Consider the following 26,981-nt stretch of genomic DNA (forward strand, 5'->3'; position numbering starts at 1 on the left):
ACTTGATCTGAGATCTTTGATCAGGTTGTTTCTTTTAGTTCTACAATCTCCAAGTGGATGCTTATATCAGATTCTCCTTCAGACTGACGAAGTATCAGTTACACTGCAATCTATTGTTTCAGTCTTTCATTAAGACTTTCACGACAGTGAGTATATTCCTTGTGTGCGGCAGTAAAAGACATCTTTGCCAAGTGTATGCTTCTTGCAGCTAACTCGAATTTGAAGGAACATGGCAGTTTGTTTGTATGTATGAAAAACCTCTCCCTGCCCAGACTGTAACGTGGCTTTCTTTGCCAGTTGTCTTTTGTTTGGTGAGCCGTTTTTATTCTCAGTGGATAGTTTTGGAATATCAACATATGTTTTTGGTGTAAAAAAAATTAAAATCATTAATTTGTCTTGAAAAATCGTTTTATACTGATGTTTGTATTAGGAGTGTTTTTTTTGTGTTAAGTTTTCAGGAGGGATGTAGTGTTAAAAAGATAGAGAAAAGGCCGCGTTCAAATGATATGGTGTAATTCGCAAATTTCTGTGTGCTGCGTATAAAAGATATTCAGCAGTTTGCCAATTTTATAGGCTGCGTTCCAAGTATATCCAGCAGTTCGCATTTTGGGTTGGATGTATCAAAAATTCAGTGCCCTATTTGATAAACTAGCAGTGCGCATTGGTTGATTTGAGTTATGCAATGATGCTGCAAGTGTTACTAATGCCATAACGTCCAGACTTAGTAGACGTTTTCAATCGCATTGAGTATATGAAAGTTTTTTTTTTGTTTGACAGTCTTCAACAGTGGAGATTAATTAAGTTGAATCTAGTGATTTTCATGTCTGAGTGTTAGACTGAAGGAAATCAAGTCTATGTGTTATGCTAAGAGCTTGAAGGTGATTTTGTTTGTGTTATATCAAAGGCACAAATTTTTGTGTTGTGTTATGTACTAAATGGAGAAAATCTACAGCTAACAAGAGCTGTGTTATTTCTCAGACTGCAAATCTCTTTGTGAAGGTTGAAGCCTTTATGTATGCTGTTAAATTTTGAGGTTGGAGCCTCAGATAGTCAGAGTTGGAGCTCTGTTTTGTAACTGGGTTGTTGCCCATTTTTTGATTAGTGTATACACTATACCGTGGTTTTTACCCTATTGGGTTTTCCATGAGATAAATACCTGTGTCCTCATCTCTCTGTTTATCTTGGTCTCAGATTTGTGTATTCAATCAGATTTGTGTATTCAAAAGTTTATAAATCTGAAAATACTGATTCACCCCCTCCCCCTCAGTATTTTCTGTTTGTTTTTCAGTACGGTGATGGGGCACTCCTCTATGGTACACCATCTCTATGAGGGACTAGATGGTTCCATGAGGCCAAGGAGGTACAAAGGACACTGCCCTTGGGCCCAAAGGAGATGGCTTCTGGGGCACCCTGTTGTAACCTCTTTCCCCTGTCATGGTGCATCAATATAAGGAAACCAATCATAGAAGGAATTGGTTGGCAAGATGAGGGGTTAACAGAAAGTGGACACCTCACTAGGTAGACCACCTCATATGGATGGCATAGGCTACATTAGGCCAAGAGGGATGGTATATCCGCTCTTGGGCCTAGTGTACAGGGTCTGAAACACCCCATCGAAGTCACTCTTTCCCATGTTCTCTCATGGTTGGGCCTTCCAAATATGTTAAATGCTTATGACTGAATTGATAATTCTGCCATGGATTCACTAATGTCAATTATTATAACCAGCTTATTGATATTATTGTTATTGTAAATGATTGCTAATCTGTTTGCAGGGTTTAAATCAGGCGAAGGTACACTCTAAACCCACCTACTTACTTAGAAATTGAGAATCAGGGCAAATTGAGGGCATTCCCAATTAGGGGACATTACAGTCAGGAGGCCTCCACTTGACTTTATTCAGTTCCTTTGTAGCAGCTTTTTGACTGAAGGATTTTCCGAGGATTACTTTTGTGCATTTTAATTTCATTTTTAGAAGATAAGGTCTGAAAATAACTGCTAAAGTTTTACTTGCCCCTTGTACATCAGCAAATTGTAAACATTCATCTTTCTCTTGTGAATTCTAGATATATTCTCATAAATAATGTGAGAGTTAAGTTAATAATCAATATTTAATATTAGAGCTCTTATAAAGCTTGTCTCAAGTGCAAGCATTCATGTTTGCTCCAATGTTCTAGATTGATGTTTACTATGAGTTGATTTTAATTTAGATTTTATTTTCAGCCTTGTTTAGTTACTGTCACTGACTATTGGATTTTGCTTTTGTTTTCATGGTCAGCCTGCTCAAAATTAATTCATATTATGCATAATTGTATTAGGATCTCTTCTCAAATCCTTTATTTGTATCCCAAATGCAGGGCGAAAAGGATGACAAGATTATTGCTGTATGTGCTGATGATCCTGAGTTCCGTCATTATCGAGATATCAAGGAGCTTCCTCCCCATCGACTTGCTGAAATTCGCCGTTTCTTTGAAGACTGTATCCTTTATTTTCAATGATATTTTGATTTTTTCATCAAAGCTGTGTAGATATGGATACCCTAACCTGATAAGGGTACTGTATCCGAAATGGATATGCCAAAATTTATGAAGCCTGGGATATGACACATGGATATTGCATATATTTGAGTATTTGACTCTCACACGTGTGCATAAATGCATACGCAAACACACACGTAAACAAACAAACAACAAAACATAGGACAATAAAAAGTTCAATTCATTATTTGTAGAAGATAACTGAATAAAGAAAGTTTCTGGTTTTAGACATGCATTGGTGTATGGTAAGGAAGAACTAGCAGCCACATGCATTAACATCTGAAAAGAGAAAGTTTATGTAGTGAAGAATTCTTTGTTGAATGGTGTTTTAGGGACAGGGACAGTGGGATGGTAGGGGATGTTAATCTGAGGTCCATTTTTTGGGGATGGCAATATATATTATCAAAGATATCTGAGAGAGAGAGAGAGGGAGAGAGAGAGAGAGAGATCTCCAAATTCAAGATCAAACACAACATCATAACAACAATTAATCATGACAGCAATATACAGCAGTATAACAACAGTATAATACTATGTTACTGGGTTCATCTATATAGGTCCACGAATAGCAAAATATGGTTCTTATACAGGTTTGGGTTTGGAGCGGCCTTGGATTTGCTGAGGGTCCAGCCCAAAATCCCAAACAAGCGCTTCCATGTATCTGTGATGCAAAATGTAATTTCAGATACAATATAATTCGGTGGATTGTAATATTCTGCCTGATATATCTGCAATGTTCATTCCTCTTTGTGCTACATCTAGGAAGTATTGAAATCTAAATACCTGGAACAGGGGGACAAGTATCAAGTATCAAGTATGATTGAATAACTTTATTTTATAAAAGCAAAGTGTGTTTGTTTTCATGTAATACGTGATCAATTGAATCCCTTTGCATCCAGGAAAACTGCTCTGATAAGTGTGCAGGAAATCAGTTTCAGTTGCCATTGCTTGATGGTAATGAAATTGATGCTTTCAGAAATATTCAATTGTTAAAAATACCTTCCTCATTATTGAGGCATCAAGGAGCTTTCTCTTCATTGATTCACTAAAATCCATTGTTTCTTTCCGGTATCTCTATACTGTATTCTTTGGTGATTATCTTGCAGAATATATTTGGTACACTATATAGCTATACCTATGCCAATCAGTTTTGGTGCTTCTGTTGACCCAACTGCTCAGATTAACCTTGTTCATCCCTTATTTTACCTCACATGGTCAATCAAGTTCATGCTAGACATCTAGACTTTTTTGAATATGATATTTATAAGCATATTTTTGGATAATTTATCAGCATTTGATGCTTAGCAAGCAACAATTGTTCTCTATATGGTAAAGTTTTAGACTATTCAATGCATTATTTAGTGAAAATATATCCAGATAGTTAGCTGGTGGTCCACAAGGTATGCTAGAGGTCTCCATTTATTTCTGCTTTGATCTTAATAATAATTAATTTGCATATTGGTAAGGTTTTATGTGGTCATATTTGGGAGGGAGCCTTGACTTGTGTGGTACAGACAAAAAGAATGAAAATAAGGAAGTTGCCGTGAATGACTTTCTTCCAGCAGAAGATGCAGAAAAAGCCATAAAGTACTCCATGTTAGTTTCTTCTCCTATGGCTTTGCCTTTCTTTCCTTTTATTATCATGCTTCTCCTCTCACAAAATTACATGAATGTTTTGGCTTAAAAATTTAGTTGTGTTTTTGACTGTAATTTTCTGATGTATTTTTTGCACAGGGACCTTTATGCATCTTATGTTGTGGAAAACTTGCGCCACTAGTGAAAATATGCTGTTTTTGAATGAAGTCAACAACCGTAATTTTTAACTGTCTAATTGACATTAATAACCTGGACTTAGTGATCCTTCTCAAAGAACCTGTATGACATCCTCTTGTAATACAGTATAAAGTGATAGAGAATTTCTATCACATTAACCGCATTAGAATTGAACAGTAGTCTTGAAATACAGTTCTTTAAATGTGTGCAATAGTAAATGTTCAACTTGGCTGAAGTTTTACATTCTCAAAAGTTCTATTTTAAAATTGATGTTTACAGTTTAAATAAAACTGGTCTATAAGGAGGGCAATCTCCTGTGTGTAGCAGAGTAATGATTAGCACTTGGTTGATGTGGCAGAGTAAAGTAATTCTTAAGGTTTGATTTTCTTTATTTTGATAGATAAATGAAATAAAAGAGCAATGATATTCCATGTGTAGATTGTAGAAGTAAGCCGTTCAGTTATGAGAGATATCAATACTTAACAACCAAAGCCGTTCAGTTATGAGAGATACCAACACTTAACCACCAAACAAGTTGTTTTGAGAATTTTAGTACAGAAGTTCTCAATTTCCTTACAGGAAATAGAGACTGGTAATACGTTACTGAAGAGTTATACATTCAGTTCTTCTCAGTACTGCAAAGTGCAAACCATAAAGCCACTATCAGGTTAGATACAACAAACAAAATCTGAAAGTACTCAAGCAGCCATCTATACAATGAGCAAAAGAGATAGAGCTCAGAATTCTCAATTCCTTGGAATAAATTTGAATTTGAAACTGAGGTGTGCGGCATAATTAATTATATAAATTGGTATAATATATTAATTTTGTTATATTGGTATATCTCGGCATCTCTTAGAAGATGTATTTAAGATATCTATACTAGTAAATAGCAGGATTCTAAAGCATTTCTGTGATTCACTTTTTGGGGATTTGTAGTACCAGTCCATTTTAATGTATCATTTTTTTGGATGAGAGCTACTGAATTATCTGTTAAAGAATTCAGAAGGAAAAATGCAAAATCATCACATAAGTGATGATCCGCATGTGGCACCTCAATGGTATTCAATCGTATTCAATTTGTAACCAGTGAAATAATATATTGTCAGATATTTAAGAAAATGTTCAAAATTTATTTGGGAGCAAAAAGGCAAAGAATAGATGAAGATGAACATTTTGTTTAGGTATCATACAGAAGCTTTCTGACTATCAGAAATTAAAGAGACGAAAAGGAAGAAGTAACTGAAAAATGATTTGATCTTTCAAGATTTACCTGATTATAGCTACCTTGTATGAAGCATTTACCTGATTGCAGCTATTTAGTAAGTATTTGAAAAATAGTTATACCTGACAAATCTTTTCCCTTACTGTAACTATATTTAGTTTTCATTTTGGGAGAAACTGTAGCCGTGCGGTTCACTTATGGACAAAGTTCTGGCATTTTCCAAGAGGGTGTATTTCCAAGAGCGTGTATATCCTGCCCACTTTTAGGAAGATTTTTTTTTTGTCTTTCTTGAAATTTTTTGTTTGTTTTTACGTTTTCCTTTTTTGATGTATCGAAATTTGTCACAGGTTACCTTTGTGCTTTTATTGATTTTCTGAAGTTAGCATTCTTTGGTAGTGGAATTTTCTTGGCATCCTCTGAACTCTTGTTTCACTTTTTCTGGAACTATCTTCTTTTGGAGTGCCATGAAATATTATTCCCTGCCCAACATCTTTAGGGCTATGTTTGAGACCTCGCTTTTGGAATCTCTGGGCCACTGGTAGGACACCCTGCTGTTTCATGCTCTTAACTTCTGCATGACCTATATTGAATTATAACGTTGGCACGATCAAGAGGTTGATGGCAGACTTGCAATTGAAGTCTAAGATACATCTGCACGTAAATTGTTGAAGAGAGAGTGAAAACCAACATTTCAAGTTTGTTTACCATTTGTGGAGGTTAAAAATGTTGACCACAACCATAACGACCCTCAGTTGAAGGTGAATATACCTACACGGTGGCAGTAATCTTTCCTGCGATAACTACACAAATATCATACACAATGTAGCATTGATAGGCTATTCTATTTAAGATTTAGGTACCTTGGAATTCCTAGTGGACAAAGCACACAGAAGAAACAAATCTGCAGAAGAAAATAGCCACAGTAATCGTTTATGATATCTAAGAAGATTACATAAGAAAAACCCTTAAATTAACATATCCAAGTTTATTTATATGGACCAAAGAAATAAATAGGTAAAATCTATCTATATAGAAGTATAATATTATTTGAAGATGAATATTATAATTATTTTAAATAAAAGGCTGCCAGTCAAGATATAGTGAAAAACAAAATAAACTCCAAGGAAATACACTAAGCACTACTGACCTACATATCGAGTGAAGAAAATGGTCTAAATTACACTAGGACTACTGCCTTACGTATTATGAAGAAAATGGTCTAAATACCTAATAAAATACACTAAGCAGTCCTACATATCGAGTGAAGAAAATGGTCTAAATACCTAATAAAATACACTAAGCAGTCCTACATATCGAGTGAAGAAAATGGTCTAAATTACACTAGGACTACTGCCTTACGTATTGTATGAAGAAAATGGTCTAAATACCTAATAAAATACACTAAGCATTACTGCTTATTGTAAGAAGAAAATTCACGATTTTCTATGCATAACGAATATCATGTATTTTTAGATCGCAGAGAAGTACGTACGTGTATCGATTTACATTGAATTTTTGGGTTTGATTGCAGGAATTGTTTATATGTTCAAACGTATTAGGTTTCTATCATTCATCAAATAATATTGTCATTTTGTGATTTTGTGGTGTTAATAGTTTAATAAATTGTTGTTAGCATAGTTAATTGTTTAAATTTCTCATAGGTTGCTAAGTGTCTTGTTAGTTGATGGCTAATTGGGTGATCTTCTTGGGAAGGTTTTATAAAAAGCCATATTGTGATGAATCTTGTTTTTGTATTCTCAACGAGTATTAATTTTTTTTATATTCTCGATATTAGTAAAACAGTTTAATTTTGTAATATTTGTGCTTGCCATTTTTTCACGTTAGATTATTTAATAGTATTTAAATTTTCTATAATCTTATTAGGCTCGGCTATGTGGGTTGTCAAGATTTCATTGTTTTAGGGGTCAATATTGGATCCATCATTGGGAAGAGTTTAAAGCCAATCTTGGAAGGTAATTGTAGTTTACTGAATGTTTCTTAGTGCTCTTTAGACAATGCACAATTATTAAATATGACTTTCGTGATTGAAATATGGGTATTAGGTTTTGTATTATCCTTAAGAAGCCATTATCTTGATAATTGCTTCCTTTAGGCCCTTTGTTAAAAAATAAAGTGATAGAATTTTATCTATTTGCAATTAAGGCTTGTAGTGTGAATCACTATGGAACTCCTTACAACAACACATCTAGTAAGAAGTGTCCTCAAAATATATTTTTTAAAATTTGACTAAAATCTTATCATAGAAATTCTAGTAGTTGAAAAAAAAGAAAGATCAAATTATTATTTATAACTTACATGCAACCTAAATAATCTCTTTACCTTTGCTACCATAAATTTTATCTATAGCCTTTATATCCAACTCAATTAATTGAATACGTGAACATAAAATACCACATAGCTTATATGACTAAGGGGTCGAACTTAATTGGTTAAGGTGTGTTTTAATTGTGGAGACCCAAATTCAATTCTCCATAGGGGCATCTAAAGAGAAAATTATTGTTGCAACTCTTAGTCTTCCATAGTTGACTTTTGGAGGTGGTTTTAAAAAATAAATGGATTTCTAAGTAGTGACAACATTTGGATAACCTTTGACATTTCATGTTAAAATACAAAGTGTAGATGTATAAATTTGTTTATACATGACTACATTTGACGCATCAAATTCTAGACACTATTGAATTAGCTCATCTTTTACTTAATTTTATTTATTGAATCTTTCAATGAAATCAATTAATTAATATTGAATTAATTGATTTAGGATAATTAATCTCCATTACCATTTTCTTTAATACTTGAATCCACATCATCTTCAATCCTTGTCCATTTAATTATAGCTATTAAATTGATCTTCATGGATCAAAATCTAAACTTGCCATCACTTGAAAAAGTTTCTTTACATACCTCATGATGTCACATGCACGAGGATGCTTGCCTATCCTACTTGCTCACACATGCATCCACCCTATCTCTTACACATGTCATAAAGTAGCCACTCTACCTTTTACACATCTAATGCTCACACACCTACCTCTTAGCCTCATAGGACATTTGTCACATGATAAAATCTTCAATCCATGCCCCTATCTTCTTCAAGTCCTAGTCCTCCATTAACAAATATGTATGTCCTAGTCCTCCATTAACAAATATGTATTGGCTTTCTATTTTTCCTCTTGAAAAATCTATAAATTGGAGGGTTCACATCCCATTTGATACTCTTATGCTATCATCATGCTATCCATTTAGTGATCCATCTTCCTTATATTTTTATGTTGTCATTTTCTTGATCTATCATCCTATTCCTAATATCATTCTATTTGTCTACCAGACAACCACATTCAATCCATCAACACATCACAAAGAACACATCAAGTGAAGCCATTGGGTACACTTCTCTTACGCACTATCAAAAGAGAAAAGAAAAAACAAGGTAAAAGAGTCCATTTATGCACTTGAATTTTCATGTTTTCATGTTTTCATTTTTCTTGTCTTTACAAGGTATTTATTGTAGTTGCCTTTTACATTTGTCATAGGACAAACATATAATATGAATAAATCTAATGCATACAAATTGTCACCCCATTAGTTGTATGCATAAGAATAGTAGTTGTATACATAAGCATACTATTTATCCACATAACAGCAATACATTGTTTTGATGAACATTTTATTATGTTGAGAGGTGTAACTATAATTTCAGTAAGGCTGAATTGTAATGGTATGAATGTGTTAACAAAAATAATTTATCTTAAATTTGGTATTCATATGCATGTCAATTTATTAATATTTAATAATAAGTGTACTATTAATAGTGATTAAAATAATAATTGATAAGTAAAACAAAAGATACCTCTTCAAAATAAGTAAATATTAAATAAAAGGGAGTTCTTTGTGTCTTTACTTATCTGTTCCATCTTTACTTGTCTATCTATTTATTTTTGCTATATGAGTTAAGTTTAAGGGAGTCATACTTATAAAAAGAGATACTTAAAATTGGACTATTTCAAGTTGAAACAATTAATAGAAGTGCATAAAGATCTTAAAAGTCGAGATCTTAAAATTTACTAACTAATTTTGATTAATGACCTTAACATTACTCAAAGATTGTATACACTCTAAAGAATCATTATCAATAGCGAAAAGTTACCCAAAGAATCACATTAACTTCAAAACATGGTTCACTCCAAAAGCCGACTGGGAGGTAAGTGAGGTGACATTAAGATGTGTTGATCTCAAGATTAGAACTTGCATATAATATTGTTTCGATTTTGCACATTGTAGGAAACCACAATAAAGAACCCACGAGCACAGAGGTATATTTCAAGATTTTTTTTTTTTTTTGCAAAGTAGGCTACCAACAATCAATGATCCATTGATGAAAATCGAGGAGACGGGGCTAAAAATGATGGAACCTTCCAATCAAGCCATGCTCAACAAAATATTTTCATTCTCTGATATCCATTGTAATGTCCCCTACTAGGTCTAGCTTTGTTTTCCCCATAATTAATCCATCTCAACATGCTTATGACTTAAACTACATTGATTAGGAGACAAACTATCTTAAATATCGCATTTTCCAACTTCTTAGATACCGATAGTCATAACAGAGAAACATAGTCTTCTTTCTAATATTGAATTAATAATTCAATTTGGTTTATAATCTTATATTTACTTGTTCATTCAAAGAAAAATCACAGTAGAACATACAGAAATTACTTTTTTCAGATTATACATATGCAGCGGAAACAGGATTTATTCAATTGCAACTTATATGGTTTATAACTTTTTTTTTCCTTTAATAACCATAGTTGGTAGCACAGGGAATGATCCAGTTAGCCCATCCATCCCACTCTGGATCCAAAGGCAGCCATTATGCCCCTTTGGCTTACTATTAGTGGTGTGGGTCTTATCCCCGCAATTCATTCCTTGTGTCACCCTACAATTATTAAACCAAGAAAGTTTCAGATTGTAGAGGGGCTTATTAACTGCCAGTCCCAGGCCCAGTAGCAATCATATGCCCTACTGGCCTACTGATCTTACATGGATCAGTAGGTGGACAACTGAGACAGTTATCCTCCTCTCCCAAACACTCTGCCTTCTCGGGATTTTAAGTAAATTAGTGAGCAGATTCATTTTTATTGTTATTGACATAAGATTGTACAGTATGTTATAGTTTCAGATCTGTAAAATAATCTGTCAATATTTCAGCAGTTCTCTTTATCCAATTTATGTATAACCTTATGGTTATTATATCAGGTGAACAGAAAAGGAAATCATTAAGGATCCCGCTTATGCCATTTGTGGTTTAACTTTAATAATAATCTACTTATGTATATCAAAATATATCAGATGTACTGTGAAAGTCTAGTGTCAATTCCTTAGCATAACATTATTCATATTTATTACTATTATAAACTGCTTATGCGTATCAGATTGTGACCGCTTGGGATCGTAAATACATATATGACATTAAGTTTAATTACTAGAAATGCACAGCTCTATCAATTCACATACATAGTTGCAGTTTAATATGTTATACAGGTTGAATGATGAATAATTACGGTTTAATACTAAACACTGTCGTGCATTATAACTTGTTTGTATCGTTTAACTAGTCGAGCATATTTTCTGAGTATGCGACATACAGTAAGTTACTGAAAACTATATAGTAGATTTGTTACAATTATAATTAGCTGTGGGAAATGGTTTAACATTCGTGACATACTGAAGTGATTTCTATCATACTTTAGATACACGTATTACTCTTTGCAATATCTTAGCAACAATTATTACCATTCCTTTAGGAGATGAAGACATACCTGAAAATTCTTCTTTCTGAATTTCTTTGGTTGTTTTATACCCCTATCGTGTTAGTCAGGGTGTAGATGTGGACTGAGGCAGCAACAGTGGTGTCAGAGTCCTTCCTTTCTCCAGTAATCCCTTATCCTTAATACTTCGTTTTCTTCTCCACCAACGTAATGCCCCTTGGCAAGAGACACACCCTTTCACCATTAGCACCTTTTGAAAGAGTGCAACTCTTCATTATTTTTGCCCTTTGGAAAGGACATAATCTTTTATAATCAGATATGTACTTCTTATTTAAATCAAATCTGCACTTCTCATTTTTCAAATTCTCCCCCCATCAAATGAGTTTCTCTTCTCCCTTTTATATCTCATGTTTGAGGAAGTCACAACTTATCATTTCATGCCTTTTGACCTTTCATTAACTTTAATCAAATTTTAATTATATTTAATTATATTCTTTTATATTTTAATATTAATTTTAATATTTATTCTTTTGTATTTTAATTTTATTATTATTTATTATTAAATTATATTTCAAAGTGGGACATTACATCCATCATTACATCACTGTTAAATTTTACCTCTATGGGCTTACTAGTGCGAAAGGGTTTCACCACCACTCTCGATTTCAATCATATGTTAGTAGGGTTTCGGAGATATAGAGCGAGTGCTTATCTCTTCAATGAATGCCACAAAAGAACTAGACCAATTCCATGTCCAAGCACAAATTGACCTCATTAAATATATATAATATTTTATATCAAACAAACAAATATTTATCATACTTGTTAATGAATGTATTTAAGGTTTCATAAGTTTTTAAGTGCTTATGTAAGAATCTATCTTGACAAACATTCCATTATGAAGTAATTATTGATAGTATATAACATGAATGTGTTATAAGAATAAATCTTATAACCACAAGTACTATATCAACAATAAAACCCTATCCATTTTATTGACATGTTGGTATAAAAATAATTATATAATAATTGAAAGACTTGAATATAGCTAAGCTTTTATCCATGATGTACATAGTATTTACAAGATTCAATTATATGATAGAGATGAATTAGAAGAATTTGTATGTTGTGTCAAATGGATGCCAGTGCATTTAGTTTCTTTATTTCCAATAGTCGATGATGTATATTCATATATTGGTCATGATTGATTATAGTTTGTGTAGATGAATTAATATAAACAACAACACTAAATGCTAAATTCTTTTTTTGGTGTTAAGATCATTCATGAACATATAGTTGTGGTGAAAAATGCATACACATATTTTACTCTCCAAAAGAATCCTTGAAATATTGTAATTAGAAGACATCTTGTGTGACTTGCTACAATTGGATTGGCATTGTCGCATAATGGTGAATCCACATGCCTTTTGTTGACTAGGAAAGTTAAGTGTTGTAAATTTATGTATGCGATCATCAAAATTTTGCTAGTGTTTAGTTTGGGCTAATCCATTAAAATGTGTTCTCGAGCATCAATTTATTGAATCCTTAAAATATCGTGTACATAGTTAGCTTGAAGTGGTAAAGACAAATGGGGCTAGTTGGCAAAAAATTAAAATTATAGTTAACCTAGCTTTTATTTGATCCTTATTTGAGCAGGGTTCTATCTATTGACATATCTATTATAGAAATGAAGCACACAAAAATAACTAATATATTCATTAAAGAAATAAGAAGGTAAAACCTTCTTAGAAAGGATTACAAACACAAGAGTCAATCCACATTATGAATAAGATAAATAAAAAGGACATATATTAAAATATATCTCAAAGTCATACCAACTTTATTAAATATTATGTCTAATAAGTATTTGATATTTATTTTAGCACCCTCCATTTATGGTCAATCTATCAACTACACTAAGCTTATTCCAAATTTTACAAATTTGTTTAGACTCAAAGACGTATTATGAATATAATAAGTTTAATCCTTTGTTCCATATTTGTTGTTGCCTTGAATTTAAAAATGAAACTCACAATGAAGCTAAAATTAGGTCTAATATAAAATGATGCATAAACATTGGTCTACTCTACAAGGTAGCGAAGGAGGTAAAAATACTCACATGAAAAGAAAGGAAAGCAAAATAGTGAGAGTTGCAATAAATGTGATTTTAGAGGAAGACTCTAAAACAAGTAAAAGCAAGATTAAAGGAAACCAAATAAATAACAAATCAAGACCAAATGAAGTAGAAGGAAGGAAATTTTATTGCTTGAAATGCGAAGGTAGGAATAATGGGGAAAAGCATTGCCTTGTTCCCATCCCAAAAACATGGGTTAAGAAGAACTCCTAAAAAGGAAAAAGAAACTATCATAGTAACACAAGACAAGGATCAAATACCTTGGAAGGGGCTCACAAAGTCTCTAAACATGAGACAAAGGAGAGGTTAGAGGCTCAACAAACGATATTTTTTCAATCTCAGTAGAAAGTTTCCGAAACATGGATTGCTTGTGCATTGGAAGAAGGGAAAATCCCAGACTCATTCGAAAGGGAAGATGAAATCAAAGAACAATGTGAGAAGTTGAAGAAAAATGACTTCTTGGAAGAATCAATGGCTTTGGTTCCATATGAGATAGGGGAGAGGACTCTGTAGTTGTGCACCTTAACTTTGCGCTTCTCAAAATCTTATGTGGAAATTTCAAATCACTCCCAATTTTTTACAATATCTTACTTGGAAAGTCCCCTACTTGTAACTAAGGTTTTAGGGCCACATTTCATTAAGTTATTGGTAGTCATCATCAATAATGACAACTTTAAAGTCACGACTATTGGTGCAACGTTGCCAAAAAAATTGGACATTAAATCAACAAGTATGGGTATCAAATCAACAAGTATGACTATTAAATCAACAAATTCTATCATAAAAATTGGAACAAATTCAACTACTGGGTCCTCTCCCCTAGTAGAGCCCAATTTGAAGGGTAATTTGTCATAGGAGAGAATATTCTTGATGATCATGACAAGGAGATTCTAGAAGCTCTCACCAAAACAAATTATCTTGCAATTAGATTGTAGTCTGAATATCCAGAAGATGATGAAATAGGAATCACAAAACCAAGAACAATTAGCCAGACAACTAACATGAAACTTGAGAAATCAAATAAGACTACCAAGAGACTAGGAAGGAAAACAAACAAACGAAAGAGGGAGGAAAAGGCAAATGAGAAAGGTTTCAAAAGCATTAAAAAGTACATGACAAGATCCAAGGGAGGAGCTCCTTCCCTTCAAAATCCATGAAGATCATCACATGGAATGTTAGGGGCTTGAATGCCCCTAACAAGAGGTGCATCATAAAGTGCCAATTGGAAAGAATGGGACCAAATTTTTTATTGTTACAAGAAACAAAGCTTAGTTTGATAGAGGTGGATAAATTCATCCTTTATTGCAGAAGATGGAGCGGTCTGCATCCAGGAGGCTGCTAGCTCGACAAGAGATATAGGGATTCTATGGAAAGTGAACAAAGCTAATGTCAAGGAGGAAGAGAAAGGGTTGAGCTTTCGCTGGTTAAAGCACTTGTTGAATAATATTTTGGACTATGTAATGAAAGCCTTTTCTTTTGAAAACTTGTACAATGAAAATTCATATTCATCTTCATGATTACAAGTAGATCACCATTTTTCAACCATCAAAACCATTCTAATTATTTAGACAAAATCTTGGAAAACCCATAAAACTCCACAATTTACAACTAGCTTCAAGCAACTTTAAATTAATATTTAATCTCAAAACCTTGCAAATGCTCAACAAAAATAATCCATTCACTAAAAATCTAGAACAATCATGTCAAAATAAGATATAACATCTACAAATACACCTTCAAACCCTTTGCAATCCTCAAATTTGGCATTTGGGTCTTCCTTTACAACTTCTCTCTACAACTTTATCATTGAAGACCCTTCATTAAAATTTCTATGTACTTGGGCATTAGCTTTTGTTGCTCTTGGTGGAAAATGAATAAACCAATAGCCCCAAAAAAGACATTGAAATCCTCCTAGCATCCACTTCCTACAATATGCCAATTTTGGAGATGTAACTCCCCAAATACATTCAATTTTAAAATGATCGACTACATAAATGCTCCTGTAATCATTCTAGCAACTCATTTGTTGCCCAATTTGACCCCCCATCATAGATTGGATGTGAGAGAGCTCTCTAAAATTACTAAATAATATTTCAACATTATTTTTTGGCCTCAAATGTCAAATTTTGACATTTTTGGCTTTTATTGCACATAAAAATCTACATTTTACAAATTACCAAATTGCGAAAACCCCACTTTATGCCTTAGTATAAAATTAATACCAAAAATTACCCAACCAAATGAATGGACACATTTTCTTACGCTTAGAGGTGCTTGAATTGAGTGCCCGCAACTAAAAATCACAAAGAAAAAGTGACATAAACTTAAATAATTTTGGTGATGCAAGATTACCATACACCCTTGGATGCTCTTGCATCAAGGTATGTGCACTTAGATAGGGTTTCATTGTAAATATGAAGTTCTATCTTTAACTATACATCGTGTTTTCCAACCTACACAAACTTAGTTCATGGTTTGTAAGATGCACTTTTTTTTTCTTATTTGATGTCATCTCAAACGAAAGTTTGGATATATCACAACCTCCCTCTTTATTTAAAAAAATGTATGTGCACCTTGATATGATCTCATTGTAAATATGACGTTCTAGGTTGAACTAAACATCACTTGGTGGAAGGGTGCATCCTTTGAACACTATTTTGTTAAAAAGAAAAGCTTCTCCCAGGTGGTGGCACAGGTTCCTCAGGCTGATGTGCCTCTGGTTGCTGCCTTTGTTCCTCAGGAATGTGTGGATGCTTGCACCCCAGCTGATCGTTTGAAAAATGATGGATCTTCTTCAATGGATGACCCTCCCGCGTCCCAGATTGCTGCTGTATCTTCTGTTGTCCCTACCTCTGCTATCCCTACCTCTGCTGTTCCTACCTCTTTGGATGCGGGCTCTGTTCCTCCTGATGATGGGAGGTCCTCTATTCTGGATCCATCCTCTTGGCAAAAGGCTGCTACTAGGGTTGAGGAGGGATGGATTACTGTTAAAAGTAAAAAATTGAAATTGTCCCAGTCCTCTTTTGATATGACCCTTCGATCCCACAAGGGTAGGACAAATTCTTGATCCTTCCTGGTTGGGTTAGGTCTGCTAGTTTTTTGCAGCCTGTTGGTGTTTGGTGGGGGTATTTGTTGTTCCCCTTCTTTTGATTGGCTGTGCTGAGTCTCTATTGTGTTCTGTTTCTTTGAGTGGACTTTCAAGTTTATCTTTCGGTTCAGGTTACAGGTCCTAAAACTTGTCTTGTAAAGGGTTTCTGGTCCCTTAAAAACTTGTTTTTCCTTAATCAAAAACATCATGTTTTGCTACCTACATAAGCTTAGTTCATGGTTTGTAAAATTTACTTTTTTTACAGTGCATTTTATGTCTCATCATATAAATTTCCTTGAGATATTTTATTAAATATTAAGTATTTTATTCCACATGATATCCTTGATATACTCATCAATTTTTGTTCTATGTGTTTTCTATAGAGATGTTATTTTACCATATATTATATTTCCCCTCTTTCATCAAATTGCCAAGTTCTTATACCCTCATATTAATAGACTCTTATTTCATTTCCAAATACTCTTAATGATGATCCTATGCCTTATCGTAATGACAAGAATACACTATGAAAGGTTAAATCATTTGATTCACCTATGCATGATGTTATTATTTTAAGATGACATATCCCTTATAATTAGATTAATAAAATAGTGTCAAGTTATATTTTTTTCTTACCCACAATAATAGCAAAACACTTCTAGATTGTTCATTTCAATTAACACTTCTAGATTGTTCATTTCAGTTATTCTTGCTAAACCTTTCTTTATTTTATCCATCATCACATTCTATTACATAAAGATCAGTGTAAGATGGGCTTTTTATAAACTCTATAATAAATTTCTAAACTTCACAACATGCCCTTAATGTTTTCTTCAATCTATATTAAACTCTTTATAGATTGCAAATATGATTATATTATTCCAGTTTTACAAATCCTATGCTTTTCTATATAGATATTTCACCTCTTACTTAATGTTGAGAAAATAAATTCTTCATATCCATTTTATTAATATTAATAAAAAAATAATAAACATCACATTGACAAGCCTAATTATATTCCCATTTAAAAAGAAAACAAATTTATGACTGAAATCGTTTCTTCCTTTTTTTCATGGAGCATCCTTTTTCTAAAGATTTGCTTTAACATTTTTTTCCAATATATGCATTAGACATAAGCTTGATCCAATAGATCAACTTACTATCAATAATATTTATCCCTTTTGAGATTTAAGCTATTTTTCATTAATCAATTATATTTCTTTTATATGAATTTTCTCATTCTTTCTTAAGAATCTTTATAGGACTGGAAACTACATACTTTACTCACTATTTAAGTCTAATTAAAATGCTGATTTTTACCTTTTATTTTTTTCTCTTTTAATAAATTTAAAATATTTTATTATATTATTTTATATGATTTCTTCATCATTGTGAATTCAATCTTTTCTATCACAAGTTCAATTTATGAAACTATTACATAAATAGATGTTTTATTTTTTTATTATATCTCTTCATAAGATTTAACATCCTCACTTATAATGGTGAGAGATTCATAGATCTATATATTTTAGCATTACACAAATTTTATAATTCTGAAGATGTATTATAATATTTTACTATCATAAATAATAATATTTCTTAGATCATCAAATAGTGAGTTCCATGTTGAATATACATGCTTCTGTTACACATACACTAATTAATATGCTTTCATTTTTGAGATAAATTTTCATTTTTAAAATATATAAATAAATAATCAACAATAAGTTTTAAATAAATATAAATAATTTTTTAAATAATGATATTAATTATTATTATTCATATATAACATGTGTCAGGGCTGTTTGCTTCTAACATTCCTAGGATCAACAGGCTCACTCAAAATTGAATTAAATAAATAAATAAATTATGAATTGATATTTTTTTTAATAGATTTGATTTTACTTTTAAGGTTTAATGTTACTTGGTAACTTTTAATATAAAAGTTAAAATTTTAGTTTTAACAATGTTCATATAATTTATTTTATTTTTAATATTTTATTTGAATTACAATTTTAATTTTTAAAATTTAATTGATTTAATATTTTAACTATATCTACATTCAATTTTATAATATATTTATATTTATTAATATTGAGTTTATCTTTCAATTATGATAATGTTGTCTAAATTATATTATTTAGGTGCATGATCCATTAATATTTTAATTTTAATAAATTAACAAAAATACTTCTAGTTTTTAATTATTAATTTTTAAATCATTATTTTATTAATATATATTTGATAAATTTTGAATTTTCATTTAGTTTATCCTATATTAATTTTTAATTTAGATTTAAGTTTGGAATTTATTTCTATGTCTTCTTATGAAACGACCTTGTGTCCCTCTACCCCTTTTTTTTGGATATGTGTATTATATTTTTATATTAATAGATACTGATGCACATATTCATAAAAAAATAACAAATAATAATTAAAAGTTATTAGGATAATTTAGTTTATAATTATTTATCATATTTAAAATTTTATTAATTATAGAATAATCATATTTTAAAATTTTATTTTTATTTATATCTCTTTACTTTGCTTCTATTCCCTCTTTATTTCTCTCCCTCAGTCGATCTATATCTCTCTCCCTTTTTATCTCTCACTCCCACTGACTCACTCACTCACTCTCCCTAGTTCTCTGTTCCTATTTATAGCTTTGTGGCCCCTCCCTCTCTCTCTTATTCACTCCATCTCTCCTACTCTATCACATCTCATATGTTTATATTTCTATCCATCCATCTACACCTCCCCCTCTTCCTCTCTTCTTCCATCTCTCCATCTCTCTAGCACTCCCTCTTTCTATATCTTCTACTTTTCTCTCATCTCACTCTCCACTTCTCTCTATCTCTCACAAACACATGCTCCTCATTTCTCCTTCCCTATCTCTATCTCTTTGTCTTTTCCCCTTTCTATCACTCTCTTCATTACTCTATCACCTTCTTTCTCTCTCACTCTCACTCCTCTATCTATCCCTCACCCTTTATATCTATATCTCATTATCTCTGCCTCTCTTAATCAATCCATCCCTCCCTCTATCTATCCTAAATCATACCTTCATCTCTATATCTCTCGAACTCACTCTCCCTCCTCTCTTTATCTCTTTCTATCCAGATATACTTGGCAACACTGAATGTCTATGATAATCTTCTTTGATGAATATAGACAAAAGACCCTGAAAAATTCCGAACACCAATCTCTCACCATTGTTCTCAAACTGATATGAAATATCAAACTCTCAAACATTTCGAAGTTCATGGATGAACACAACCGGCACAACCATAGATGGCAGAGAATATTGCATACTCTAAAATATATGGTTTGCCGATTTATCTTCTTTGATCAACAAAATTCAAGCAAAACATTATATTGCTGGTTGTAAGATTGATGTTTATGTAGGCACCGTCCTTGAAAATGCTTTGGAAATTTTCTGAATTCTATAAAAAATCCATATTGAAATACAAGAAAAGGAAGGTGCTTATTATGGATATTCTGTTAGTTGCAGGTGCAGAAACAAGTACCCACAGGCACTTTTAGCTCAGCAAAAGGCACATGAATCACCCAGAATCATCAGATTTGCCCTAATCTTCTTAGGACAAGGGCGTGGCGCCCTGGTCCTACCTAGGATAGTGGCGTGGCACCATGGTCCCTCTGCCTTGCAGTGAAATTTGTCAGGTTGCAGCTTCAGGTCATCAGATTTGCAGTCTTTCAGTTGCAGCCTCCTATCTGTAGAAATAGGACAGTGGCGTGGCACCCTGGTCCATGTCAGTTTTGTTCAATTTGTAGCATCAGGTACACATCCAAAATCCTCCCCCTTTCATTTTTTCAGTATCTCAGTTTCAGATCTACAAGTTTGTGCAATTTCAAGTTCATTTATGCTTCATTCTTTATCTCCTAGTCTAGTTGATCATTCAAACCCTAGTTTTTCTCATCATTTGCAACAAGAGGAATAGAAACCCTAACAGGTAATCCTTGGCTCTCTCTTTCTCACAAGAAGTAGCCAAAGTGATCTATCTTGCTAGGCTCTTTTGTATTCCCAATGTGTTGGCAAAAGTGGGATTAGGTCCTAGTCACCCGATCTCACTTTTCCTGTGCCCACATGTGTTAATAGAGACACTTTACCTTAAATATGGCACTTATATGTACATAAATTTATTAATATTTCATAACAAGTGTACTATTAAATAGCTGGACAATATAAAGCCGCCCACTTGTCAAAATTGTAAAGTAGCTGGACAATATAAAGTCGCTGTCTTGTCAAGATTGTAAAGTAGTTGGACAATATAGTCTAAATGTGAAGATTGTTGCAGTCGTTGAAGTGAAAGCTGCTAGGAAATGAAATTCAATGGAAAAGGAGGATGCTAGTAAAAGTTTCATGAAAAGTGATGCCTAAAATACAATGTGTTTGAATAAAATCTAGTCCAAGATTGAAGGCGTGACCTAGAAAGAAGAGAAGACACTATAATTTTATATGCTAATTGTTGGGCATGCAACACAGCCAATGAAACTTAATTGAATTTTTTGTTGCGTGATCTACAGATTGCATGCTTGTGTGCAAGCTAATCAAGGAGTGTTTTGTTAAACTCAACATCTTCCTCATAATTTTAGATTTGTTGCAGATATGTTCATATGTGCTAGTATGGTGTTGGATATTACCTTAAGGTTCTATTCTCATGTTTAAGTAGTTCAAAAGATGTACTTTGGATTAGTAATGATGATGATCATCTAAAAAAGTTTGCAATGTTATGCATTACTCCACATTTTATGTTCTTTCTTTTGGTTTTTGTATTTATGCTGCTCATATAGGTATCTTTGTTATTTTGTCTCAACACGTGTTGTTGTTCTCTGAAAAATGTGTTCTTGGCTATGCTCTTTCCTGGTCAGGTTGACCCCAGATGCTCTATCTCTTGGTCCAGTGATTGCGGTGTTTGGATATCATTTTGTTGCATTGAGGTGTGGTCCACTTTTGATATCTTTCCATTGCGGGAATGCTTATTGAAGACCTATTTTGAATTATTTTTTATTATCTCCTTGGCTGACTTAATTTTTATTTATTTTGGAGATCAATATATATGCAGATTGGTTGTAATGAAATAATATAGAGAGAAGGACATATACAAGGAAGTTGATTGTAAAAGGAAGATCTATCTTAATGCAAAAGTTGTTGATCAGTATGGTTGTATGCTGATATTGATTGATACCGGTGGTAGTGAGCCTAAGGTTTCTTCTAGCATTTCAGCTGTGTGGCATTTGTGCCTTTGTGGTGGATTCTTTCTTTCTTCCTCCGAGTAGCAAGTCCTTTTTCTGGCAGTTTTAGTAGGGCATTGAGCTCACTTACAATGACAATTTCTGGTAGTGAGCCATCTTTGTAAAAGTCACGTTAACTAGTATCACCCTAACAGGGGTTTTCATATTGGGAACTAACATTCTCTGTGGTTTTTCCCTTCTTAGGTTTTCCACATTATATCTGGTGTTTCATGTGTGTGTTATATCTTGTTCATATCTATTTATGGATAATATATCTAAGTTCCTATTTATCGGATGTGTTTTTGAAGTAAAATATTTTATTATACAATTGATTCACCCCCCTCTCAATTGTTTAGAATATTCAACAAGAATGCCCCATGCACAATGGCTACTCATAGGTCCATATTAGTCCTAAAAGGAGCCCCTTCAAATCCTCGTAAGCCAACTCCCACTAGTCAGTATAATCTCTTAGATCATCTGGGAAAAACACCTCCACAAATATCAATCCTTGAGTTGGTGAGAATGTCTCCCATGCATTGAGTTGTCTTAGAAAAATATCTAACTGAGTTGACTGTCCCCATCGACATTGATGTTGACCAATTTCAAACCAGGGTAGGGTATCTTGCCACCTCTCAGAATGTTGCTTTCATAGAAAATGACATCCCTCATGATAAACTACACCATAACGATCCCTTACACCTTAAGGTGTTTGTCCATAATGCAAAATCAGATGAGCTTTGGTAGACAACTAAGCGGGCCTAAATATTTGCACTTTGAGAGTCATAATTTCTCTTGGCTTCACTAAAAGTGACATAGATCCTTCTAGGAGGATAACAATAAAAGCTTATGATGATGTTGAGTACCCATCTAAAGGAGTGATCACTTTGCCAATTAGAGTGGGTCCAGTGATAGAGAACACCTTGCTGTAGGTTCTGGACCTAGAATTTCCTTACAATATGACTCTTTTGGATCCATGCAATAAAAGAAATTCCTTCTACCTACCATCAGTGTTTTAAATATCCATACAATGGGATCGAGATAACAATTCTGGGGGATCCCAACCCTTTCCAATTTTGTGCTAAACCGAAGAGTGCTCTTGAACATCAAGTACCATTAAACAAAGAACCGCCTTCTCCTAGCTTCTCTTAGTACGTGGATCCCCAAACATTATTGGAATCAGTCAAGAGCAAGATGAGGATTCAAGATCAAGGATGTGGAGAGTATTCCATGAACCAAACATTTCTCATTGGTAAGTTGTCTGTCTCACCAAAATCACATGGGAAACCACATATTTTGCTCAAATAACATAGGAATATCATCCAATATCAATCCTCCACCACATTTGCAAAGTGGGGCAAATTGAACAAAGAAACTCTAGATGAAGATGTGTTAGATTAGCTCTATAAATATGAAGTAAACATACTAGTTGTGAAATTACCAGTGGAAAAATATGGTAAAAGTTTCACTATAATGGACATAGTGGTTTGGGTCCAAATAAGCAAGGAAGGATAGAGACAAGCATGCCTGAATTGCACACAAAACTTTGGGATTTGGCTTTGTACCATTGCGAATTATAACCTTATCTACGTACCAAAAAGGGTATGATGTTGACAATGAACTGACACTTCAGGAATTCTATCCTGAAAATGACTCAAATGAATGGGAGTGGGACCCTTACTAGTCCACTTCATATGCATTAAACAATGTATCCTTTTTACCTGATGACTTACCTATAGAAGAAAAAACCGAAAACATTCCCCTCCTGTCAAAACCTATCCCCAAGCTTGGATATGAACATTCTGGAATATTAGCATTGAGTCTGAAGAAAGCAGTTTAGATAGTGATACCGCTAATATTTACATTTTTTATATTGCTTCCCAAGGTTTTTCCACTACCAATGATGGCATGCCTCTTGTATACCTCAATCTTATCCAATGTGACCAACAAGAGCTACCAAGTCTAGATTTGTTTGAAAATGATGAAGCAATTACCAAAAAAATTGAGTTTCATGAGGGCATACCACAGGGAAATCACAAAGCATGATTTACTATTTATTTGGACTCCACAACATACTTTGGGGAGTTGACTCCATCTTGTAGCTGTAGAAGTCAAAATCAAAACAAAATAGAGAAAAAATGAAAAGAAGAAGTCAAAATGAAAATCTTAAGATTTTGATTAGGAGGAGCAACTCATTTATTCCCTTTATCATTCACACCTGCCACAGATATAGTTGTTAGGATAACCGATGAACAACTGAGAGGGGGGGGGGGGGGGGGGCGGGGTGAATTAGTTGTTAATGGATTATAACTTTTAATCCACAATACAACCTTAAACAAATCAAGTACCGGTAAAGCATAGACAAATGCCGGTAGGAACAGATATCGGTAAACAACACAACTTAATAATTAGCTAGATAATCAATGTAAAGAAACCATACCACATAACACCATGATTTTTATGTGGAAAACTTGAAAAGGGAAAAACTATGGTGGGAAGCCTACCCACAGTCAGATGATACTTCTGCAGAAAGTATGTGTTACAAGAGGGGCCTGCACTTGCGGGAAGGCATACTGCTTAGAGTGTACTGCTCATTAGAAAAGAGTCTCACTAACTATAGAGAGGCTCCAACCTTCTCAAGATAAATGGACAACAATCCAATAGAGTGAACTACTAGAAATAGAATCTACCATGCCTGATTATAGTCCTGGTTAAGCTCAATGCCGGAGGACTGAATCCAATTCGATCACCAATGATCGACCAAATCTCTCCGCCTGAATGATATTACAATATTCACATATTGCATTCCTTCACCATGACCTTTCCAATAACCATGATACTTTACAAAGAGTTTCTACCTCTTATTTATACAAACCCTAAGGCCTAAACCGATTAGGTTGGCCACCTAAAGACATTACAATAAGATCATTACATAATTCCATTTACAATGATATGCCATGTGGGCTTAAGACCAAAACAATAATAAAAAATCCATAAAACATCTCGAATCATCCAGGTAACATGTAGAGTACACGCTATCATGATACCGGTCCATAACCTAGATAGGTACCAGACCTATTTTGGGTCCACCACGCCAAAGCAATGTATTCAAGCAATTGAAGCACAATCAACGAACATCTTCAACATCCCAAAATCCTCAAATAAGCTGAACCAACACCAATTATGAATCCTGTCATGATTCCTCAATGAAAGCTCTGTCGATAAAGCCTTAAACCAGTGCCAGTAAGGGTTTACCAGAGTGTATGATAACATCCAATTACCAAGCCAATACCAACTGACCAAAACATGCTCATGGAGCATATAAATCATGAAATCCAATATACTTTACTGATCCAAACATGCTGAAAGTGTCAATAGATAATCTCTTCTGCCTGTAACACTAGAACTTCTACCGGTAACCTGTTTGCTGGTAACCATCCATATCAGCTAGTGTTGACATCAATGACAAAACATCAATGCAACATATAATCAATTCATCCATAATGCCAACAATCTCCCCCTTTGGCATTGATGGCAACACTAGATGTGAAAGACATCTAAGTACCAAGAAATGCCAAACCAGTCTCCCCTGTGGAAGACAACCAACCAATCAATAGCTCTCCCCCAGTGAATGATATCTCTGTAAGGTTTTGAATGATTTTTCACAATACTATCACCCCCCCTTTGACATCAATGCCAGAAACCTGACAAGAATATCAAAGTAATGATATAAACCTTTGAATCTCAAAGCTGACTACTCCCCTTGAGTAGTAGCACCAATCATTAGTGCCAGAATGAATAATGTTTTTGATAATACATTCCGGACTGATGACAACCTTCATCAATCAAGTCTCTACTAGAGGGGCAGAAACCCCTAACCTGTCTCTCAAATATTCAAATGATTCCTTAGACAACGATTTAGTGAATATGTCTGCAATCTATTCTTTAGTGTTCACATAAACCAATTTGACTTCCTTTGCTTCTAGCTTGTCCTTCAAAAAGTTATACTTTATTGAAATATGCTTAGTCTTAGAGTGAAATATTGGATTCTTAGACATGTCAATAGCTGCAGAGTTGTCACAGTAGATAACTATCGGTTCACTACAATTTACCCTGATATCCTTCAACATTTGCTTCATCCACAAAACTTGAGTGCAATTAGTTGTTGCTACAACATACTCAGCTTCTGTAGTAGATAAAGAAATGCGTGACTATTTTTTCCTGATCCATGAAACCAATTTATTTCCAAGAAAGAAAGCTCCACCAGAAGTTCTCTTCCTGTCATCAGTATCACCTGCCCAATCTGAGTCAATATATGCACATAAAGTGAAATCATCATCTCTGGAATACCATAAACCATATTCTATTGTTCCTTGCAAATACCAGAATATTCTCTTTACTGCACATTCATGATTTTCTTTAGGATTACTTTGATATCTTGAAACAATACTTACTGGATTCATAATATCAGGTCTAGTTTGAGTTAGATATAACAGACCACCAATCATAGATTTATACTTTGTCGGATTTACCGGTGTAGAAGTATCCTTGATAGATAATTTCTCACTTGTAGCCATATGAGTACTTACCCGTTCGGAATTCTCCATACCAAACTTTTTCAACAATTCCCTCATATACTTAGTTTGATAGATAAAAATGCCTTTGTCAGTTTGATTAATCCGCAAACCTAAGAAAAATTTCATCTCACCAATCATGGACATTTCAAATTCATTTTTCATGTTATTAGCAAATTCCATGCACAATTTATCTTCTCCTCCAAAAATAATATCATCAACAAAAAATTCAATAATTAGAATATCATTATCAGTGATCTTATAATATAGATTACTATCAGCACTGCCTTTAGTAAAACCAAACTTCAAAAGATATTTATCCAACCTTGCATACCAAGCTCTAGGAACCTATTTCAAACCATATAAATCTTTCTTCAATCTACAAACCATATCTTTGTCATCTGTCAGTGAAAATCCATCAGGTTGCTCAATGTAAACTTGTTCCTCAATCTCACCATTCAGAAATGCACATTTGACATCCATTTGATAAACCTTATAGTTCTTATAAGCTGCATAGGCAATAAATAGTCTAACAGCTTCAATTCTAGCTACAGGTGCAAATATCTCACTGTAATCAATTCCTTCCATTTGAGATTATCCTTTACAAACCAATC

At 33.4% G+C, this 26,981-nt stretch overlaps 1 protein-coding gene across 2 annotated transcripts in view; it reads left to right on the forward strand.

The window, feature by feature from the left end:
* Nucleotides 1-4,545, forward strand: part of LOC131047844 (soluble inorganic pyrophosphatase) — a 49,483-nt gene extending 44,938 nt beyond the window's left edge. For both annotated transcript variants that reach the window (XM_057981628.1, XM_057981630.2), the window contains exons 7-9: nt 2,358-2,478; nt 4,052-4,133; nt 4,272-4,545. In XM_057981628.1, the coding sequence (XP_057837611.1) occupies nt 2,358-2,478; nt 4,052-4,133; nt 4,272-4,314 (246 nt within the window). In that variant the 3' untranslated portion in view covers nt 4,315-4,545. The remainder of the gene's footprint in view (nt 1-2,357; nt 2,479-4,051; nt 4,134-4,271) is intronic.
* Nucleotides 4,546-26,981: the final 22,436 nt, after the last annotated feature.

Source organism: Cryptomeria japonica, chromosome 4, assembly GCF_030272615.1.
Source record: "Cryptomeria japonica chromosome 4, Sugi_1.0, whole genome shotgun sequence".
NCBI classification, from domain to species: Eukaryota; Viridiplantae; Streptophyta; class Pinopsida; order Cupressales; family Cupressaceae; genus Cryptomeria; species Cryptomeria japonica.